At 47.4% G+C, this 7,673-nt stretch overlaps 1 protein-coding gene across 1 annotated transcript in view; it reads left to right on the forward strand.

Annotated features, from left to right (window-relative positions):
- Positions 1-2,136: 2,136 nt before the first annotated feature.
- Positions 2,137-7,673, forward strand: part of LOC131475243 (golgin subfamily B member 1-like) — a 38,566-nt gene continuing 33,029 nt past the window's right edge. Inside the window, exons 1-12 of the mRNA XM_058653222.1 lie at positions 2,137-2,280; positions 3,414-3,618; positions 3,714-3,851; positions 3,922-3,999; positions 4,093-4,163; positions 4,265-4,430; positions 4,528-4,634; positions 4,725-4,994; positions 5,070-5,196; positions 6,455-6,589; positions 6,670-6,818; positions 6,920-7,048. Of these exons, the coding sequence (XP_058509205.1) occupies positions 3,478-3,618; positions 3,714-3,851; positions 3,922-3,999; positions 4,093-4,163; positions 4,265-4,430; positions 4,528-4,634; positions 4,725-4,994; positions 5,070-5,196; positions 6,455-6,589; positions 6,670-6,818; positions 6,920-7,048 (1,511 nt within the window). The 5' untranslated portion in view covers positions 2,137-2,280; positions 3,414-3,477. The remainder of the gene's footprint in view (positions 2,281-3,413; positions 3,619-3,713; positions 3,852-3,921; positions 4,000-4,092; positions 4,164-4,264; positions 4,431-4,527; positions 4,635-4,724; positions 4,995-5,069; positions 5,197-6,454; positions 6,590-6,669; positions 6,819-6,919; positions 7,049-7,673) is intronic.

The raw sequence follows: 7,673 nt of genomic DNA on the forward strand, positions 1-7,673 counted from the left end.
ACACACTCTAGCAAGATCCAGCAAAATAATCAGAAAAACTTCTAAACAAACTCTTCTCCTGCCCACAATTTCCAACCTACAGAGACAATTTTTACATCAAAATGTTGCCATGGTTGTCGTCTAACCCTGTGTGTGTTTGTCATGTTCATATGACTTGTAGTTTTTCTTAAAATCACCTCAAAGCACAGAGAACTCTGGTCACAGTCTCAATTCACTCCCATGTTAAAATGTCTGCTTTGGAGTTGTGGAAAATCAAGATGAGGGTGATTTTAAAACTGTGATTTCTCTGTCAATTCACGCCCGTTTGTCACAAATTTTGAGATGGGAGCTGCTGAAAGCCTCCTGGCGCTCACAAACCAAAATTTTTATCTCTATCATCAACCGTTCTTGAGATATGACAACTTTAAAACATGCTGTTTTCTCTGTGAGAATGGGAAACAGAGGGGATTGTGAATCTCTCTCTCTCCCTCTCTCCTGTCACTCCAGCAGTTTGCCCCGCCCCCTCCTCTGCCGGCCCTGATTACACACACCTGCTGACAATTAAGCCATGTGGACTATAAAAACTCCCTGTTCCCCTGTTTCAGTGCCAGTGTGTTTTCGTCCATGCCTGATCACCATAGCGCCTCGTCACAGCCCCAGAATCCTCAAGTTTTTGATCCTCTTGGTGAGCGATGCTTTATTTTGTAAGTTTTCTTATCATAGCCTGTTAGCTGATACCTTAGTTAAGATTTATAGCTTTTGTTTTCCTCCTTGGGAGAGATTTTTTGTTTGTTAATTTTCACAGCCTTTTAGGAACTCCAATCACTAGGCTTGTGACTTACCTTTTATTAGTTAGATCCAATCATTTAGATTGCGTTTTGTTTTTTATCTCATTCTTAGTTGGTTAAGGATCGCCAATCATTAGGATTGTGCTTTTGAGTTAGCTTTTGTTTTGAAGTGTTTAGAGCCGTGTTTTCCTCCGTTTGGAGAGTTTTCTGTTTAAGTTTTACATGATAACCTTAGTCCGAGTATGTTTCCTCTTCGGGGTGATTTTTTTGTTCCGCGTTTATAGTTCCACAACGTTTCTCTTGTAGAGCGTTGCACTCGCAATTTGTTATAGGTTTTCATAGCCACGCTTTTGTTTTTCCTCAGTAAAGAGGACCTGCCTTGAGAATTGTTTACGAGTGCCAATAAAGACAATTAAAAGGCCTCTGCGTCTGAGTCTCTGATCCGTCTTGTTATCTCCTCTAAAACTTGGTGTTTTTAAAGGGTGAGTCCACCAAAATACCACTCTGTCTAAATGCTCTTAAAGGTTCAATCCACATTTTTAGATTTTATAACGCAGGTGTTCGGAAGGGGGAGGGGGCATCAGGGAGTGGGAGGGGTTTATGAGTTATTCTCTTTCAAAGGGTGATAACACCAAAATACCACTCAATCCTTTACCAGCACAAGTCCTGCACGCGAAGACACATGCCGCAAGAACTGCAGGCACACTCGAAATTTCGGCACGGAATTGCGGAAATCTAGTGTTACTTTGTTGCTGAGTACATGACAATAAAGCTTGTGTCTCGTGATCCCATTTTATTTATTTATTTAAAACTATTTTCCAGGATGTCCACACACACACACACACACACACAGTGTGTTTACATTGTGTTATAAATTGTTTATATTTATAAGGTTCTACTCTGTTGTTCCTGTTCAACAACAATTATGTTAGCATGTTAGCACAAGCCTGTGTTTTCTTTAGGTTAGTGTTTCCCAAACTTTCCATTTAAAGATGACAAATGATCGAAATGAACCGACAAAACATGATTTAAAACATGAACGCAACAGAGGAGGACAAGATGGAGGCTGTGGCGACCCCTACAGGGAGAAGCTGAAAGTCACATTTATTTACACATAAATCTGAAGTTAAATTTTTGCAAATTAGGACCTAAAATGGTTTATTTTTGCAAATAAGATCATTAACTAATTATTTTGTGCTGTTAAAGTTAAAGTTGAGTTAAATTGAGTCATTTACGCTTTCTATTCAGTGTTTAATGTCCGACATTTTGTTTATATGGTTTACAGCGACAGTGGTTTGCACTGAGCACCTCCGGCCGACAGGAGTCGCTGTGTGACTGTGAGGCCCGCAGTGTCGTGTGTTTCCGGGGTTAAAGCTCAGGTGTCCCGGTTTGAAATCGCGGACTCTTGCGTCTCTGGTGTAAACGCTGCTCTAAACTTTGCTCTGAGCGTGTTTTTATTTGTGTTTTTCCCCCGCCGGTGACGTCATCATTAGAGCTCGCTCTGCGGCTTCAGGTAAGAACTTTGTTCACGTCGCCGTTTCCTGTGTTAGTATGCTAACAGGTTAGCTGGTGGCTCCAGTTCCTCTCAGTGTTGTTTATGTTGTTGTTGTTGCGGATTAACAGCGGGATTAACAGTTGGATTACAGCGGTTCATGTGTGAGTTAACCCGGGTCCGCCTCTGTAAGTGACCCGGGTTAAATCACAGCGTCTCCACAACCGATAGCATTTGAAGACAGAACTAAACATAAGTTTGTTTCTGAACTCCGCAGCTTCCGTACTTTTCTGTTCTTCACTTTCCATCATTTTTTTAATAGACTTTATTTTATTAGGGGGTGGAGTGGATCAGTGGTTAAGACCAGTACCCTGTGTGCGAAAGACATCATGGTCGCAGGTTCGATTCCACCCATGGCTGATTGTACTCAATTCCATTGTAAATCGCTTTGGATTAAAGTGTCTGCTAAATGACATGTAATGTAATATTAATCCCCTCTGCGTTTGACCCATCCAAGAATTAGGAGCACTATCCACTTGGCCACGGGCTGCATCATGCGTCTTTATTTTATTTTCATATTATCTCATTTGTTTGTAACGACACTAGTGTAATAAAAACAATAACTGTCTGTGGTTGCGGTCTCCCTTTAGGGGGCGCCACAGCCGATCATCTGCCCAGTCTGTTGGTGGATGTTAAGCATAGCTCACTATTTGGCAGTCAGTCTGTTGGTAGATGTTAAGCATAGCTCATTATTTGGCAGTCAGTCTGTTGGTAGATGTTAAGCATAGCTCATTATTTGGCAGTCAGTCTGTTGGTAGATGTTAAGCATAGCTCATTATTTGGCAGTCAGTCTTTTGGTGGATTTGTAGAAGTCACAGCAGACCAGCTGTTGTCCTCTTGTCTTCCTGTCCTCATGTCCTCCTTCTCTGTGGTCATTCCTCTCCTCTTCAACATCGTTCAAGTCCAGTATTATCACAATCCCTCCTCAGATTACCTTATATCATCTGTAAAGAACATATTCCCTGGATTCTTTTTCAGGACACATTCGGGGGCGGGTTAGATTACGCACGATGACTCAGCATGTTTTCATTCTCTGTGATTTCTTACATATTTCAACTAAACAATTGACAGATGTGGTTTCGCTGAATCAGCAGGAAGTCCATCAGTGATCGATGACCCGGCGTCTCTGGGACATGACGTCATCCTCTATTCTGCAGGATGGACACTGAGCTGCTGCTAGACCGGCGCGACGAGCAGGCGGGGCTTAAGCGGGAGGTGTGTCGTCTGCAGGAGGAGCTGGCGGAGAGTCGAGCGGAGAGGGAGGAGCTCGATTCCAGGAACAGAGCTCTGAATGACAGGGTGAGGAGGAGGAGGAGGAGGAGGAGGAGGAGGAGGACGACGGTCATGTGACCATCAGAGTGAATGACAGTGACAGCATGTCTCTCTCTCTGCAGCTGTGTCAGTCGGTGTGTCCCTCGGTCGGCCTCTCTCTGCATGTGGAGGCTGAGCAGAGGGAGTGGAGGAGGCGGGTGAGAGAGGGGAGAGAGAGGGAGGCCAGACAGTCTCTGCTCATCCACCGACTGCAGAACAAGGTCTGTGTCTCACCTGGTCTCACCTGGTCTCACCTGGTCTCACCTGGTCTCACCTGGTCTTGTCCCTCAGGTGGTGGAGTACAGAGAACGATGTCAGCGCTTGGAGCTTCAGCTTCAGGATGAAAACACACAACTGATCATTACTGAGGTCACTGATACTACACACACTACACACTGATACTACACACATGCTACACTACTCTGCAGTGTTAATGTTGTGTGTGTTGTGTGTGTTGTGCAGCAGAGGATCAGAGGTGAATGCAGTGACTCCCTGGAGAGCGCCCTCATCAGGCTGGAGGAGGAACAGCAGAGGTACACGCCCACAAACACCTGACCATGTCATGTAACCACACGTACAGTCTCACATGTACAGAGAGACAGGTTTGTGTGTGTGTGTGTGTGTGTGTCTCCAGGTCTGTTGGTTTAGTTGAGACAAACACGTTCTTGCGGGAGCAGCTCATCCAATCAGATCAGAGCAACCAGGTCCTGGGGGAGGAGCTCCAGAAGTTGAAATCTGATTGGTTGAAATGTGTAGAGGAGGTGAAGCACAGAGAGTCTGATTGGCTGAGAGAGAAGGAGGTTTGTAGATTTCACTCTGAACGATTGTCTGATCATTTAACTGAGTGACTTTATTATTTCTGTCTGTCTGTCTGTCTGTCTGTCTGTCTCTCTGTAGTCGGGCTCAGATGTTGTGGGTCAACATCAGACTCAGTTGTGGTCTCTGTGGAGATCTGTAGTGTCTCTACAGACACACTGTCACTCTGTGAAGACTGCAGCTGACAGGTGACACACACACACACACTGACACACACACACACACTGACACACACACACACACACACACACACCTAACATTCCTGTGTTTGTGTGCAGGGACCTGTTGCAGTTGAGGGCGGAGTTTTCCCGTTTCTCCTCCTCTCTCCTCTCCAGCTGTGTCTCTGTCTCCTCCTCCCTCAGGCTGAGTACTACTGCTGCACCTCCTCCTCCTCCTCTCTCCTCCACTTTGCTCCTCCCTCCTCCAAACTCCGCCTCCTCAGAGCATCCTCTCGCCTCCTCCTCCTACTCCTCCACCCTTGGTACTTTCTGTGTGGACGACCTGGAGTCCAGGAGGGAGGTGCAGGAGGTGTCTCAGCTGAAGGAGCAGTAAGTGACCAGCAGCGCCTCCTACTGTTTCTACACTGTGTTGCACCCCCTCATCCTGTCACCTCCCTCTGTCAGGATGGTGGAGCTCTCTCTCTCCCTGCAGGAGGAGCGCGGTCGGGGGGAAGAGAGGGAGAGAGAGGTCGAGAGACACAGAGAAGCAGAGAGAAAGCTGCGCTCTGTCCTCGGGGCTGTGATCAGACTGGTGAGATTATCTTCATCAGATTAATCATCATGTGACGCAGATAAAGACGCGATCATGTGACGCAGATAAAGACGTGATCATGTGACGTAGACAAAGACGCGATCATGTGACGCAGATAAAGACGTGATCATGTGACGTAGACAAAGACGTTATCATGTGACGTAGATAAAGACGTGATCATGTGACGCAGATAAAGACATGATCATGTGACGCAGATAAAGACGCGATCATGTGACGCAGACAAAGACTTGATCATGTGACGTAGATAAAGACGTGATCATGTGACGTAGATAAAGACGTGATCATGTGACGTAGATAAAGACGTGATCATGTGACGTAGATAAAGACGTGATCATGTGACGTAGATAAAGACGCGATCATGTGACGTAGATAAAGACGTGATCATGTGACGCAGATAAAGACGCGATCATGTGACGCAGATAAAGACGTGATCATGTGACGCAGATAAAGACGTGATCATGTGACGTAGACAAAGACGCGATCATGTGACGCAGATAAAGACGTGATCATGTGACGTAGACAAAGACGTGATCATGTGACGTAGATAAAGACGTGATCATGTGACGCAGATAAAGACATGATCATGTGACGCAGATAAAGACGCGATCATGTGACGCAGACAAAGACTTGATCATGTGACGTAGATAAAGACGTGATCATGTGACGTAGATAAAGACGTGATCATGTGACGTAGATAAAGACGTGATCATGTGACGTAGATAAAGACGTGATCATGTGACGTAGATAAAGACGCGATCATGTGACGTAGATAAAGACGTGATCATGTGACGCAGATAAAGACGCGATCATGTGACGCAGATAAAGACGTGATCATGTGACGCAGATAAAGACGCGATCATGTGACGTAGATAAAGACGTGATCATGTGACGCAGATAAAGACGCGATCATGTGACGTAGATAAAGTCGTGATCATGTGACGTAGATAAAGACGCGATCATGTGACGTAGATAAAGACGCGATCATGTGACGTAGACAAAGACGTGATCATGTGACGTAGATAAAGACGTGATCATGTGACGCAGATAGACGCGATCATGTGACGTAGATAAAGACGTGATCATGTGACGCAGATAAAGACGCGATCATGTGACGTAGACAAAGACGCGATCATGTGACGCAGATTTCAGAGACTTAAACTGACAGATATTTTTTGTTAAGTGTTCATGAAAATCCTGAAGTGTCCCTTTAACCCGAGTCCCTGTCCTGACTCCTCAGTCCAGAGTCCTGAGCAGCTGTGGACACTCTGTGAGCGTGTCCTCAGACAGTGTCCTCAGTCTGGACCTGTCCTCCCTGCTGTCTATCCTGTCTCAGTCAGAGAGTGTCCTCCAGAGGAGACACGAGGAACTGCAGGTCAGTCTCAACCTCACTGCAGAGGTCAGAGGACATTTATGAAGTGCTGATCCGTGTGTGTGTGTGTGTGTTAATGTCAGGGGGCGGAGCTATCAGTGCGACGCCTCAGTGAGGAGAAGGCGGGGCTACAGCTGCAGCTGAAGCAGCTGGAGGACGACATGCAGCAGCTGCACACACACACACAACACACACAACAGGCTCTCACACACACTGTGGACACACTGAGCAGGTACACGCCCACAAACACCTGACCATGTCATGTGACCACAGTACGACACCTGAGTGAGTGTGTGTGTGTGTGTGTGTGTGTGTGTGTGTGCGTGTATGCAGGGAGCGAGAGGCGGCGTCTTCACTGCGTCTGCAGGTGGACGAGGTGAAGAGAGAGAACGACAGGCTGAGGAGAGAGAGAGGGAGACAGGAGGACAGAGAGAGACAGCTGGAGACGGAGACACACAGACGGTACTTTACTGTGTTATACGCACATATGTCGCACACAGACGTCGCACACAGACGTCGCACACAGACGTCGCAGAGACGTCGTACACAGACGTCGCAGAGACGTCGCGCAGAGACGTCGCGCACAGACGTCGCAGAGACGCCGCACACAGACGTCGCACACAGACGTCGTACACAGACCTCGCAGAGACTTCGTACACAGACGTCGCAGAGACGTCGCACACAGACGTCGCAGAGACGTCGCACACAGACGTCGCGCACAGACGTCGTACACAGACGTTGCACACAGACGTCGTACACAGACGTCGTACACAGACCTCGCAGAGACGTCGTACACAGACGTCGCACACAGACGTCGCAGAGACGTCGCACACAGACGTCGCAGAGACGTCGCACACAGACGTCGCAGAGACGTCGCACACAGACGTCGCAGAGACGTCGCACACAGACGTCGCGCACAGACGTCGCACACAGACGTCGCGCACAGACGTCGTACACAGACGTCGTACACAGACCTCGCAGAGACGTCGCACACAGACGTCGCAGAGACGTCGCACACAGACGTCGCAGAGACGTCGCACACAGACGTCGCGCACAGACGTCGTACACAGACGTCGCGCACAGACGT

Source organism: Solea solea, chromosome 2, assembly GCF_958295425.1.
Source record: "Solea solea chromosome 2, fSolSol10.1, whole genome shotgun sequence".
NCBI lineage: Eukaryota > Metazoa > Chordata > Actinopteri > Pleuronectiformes > Soleidae > Solea > Solea solea.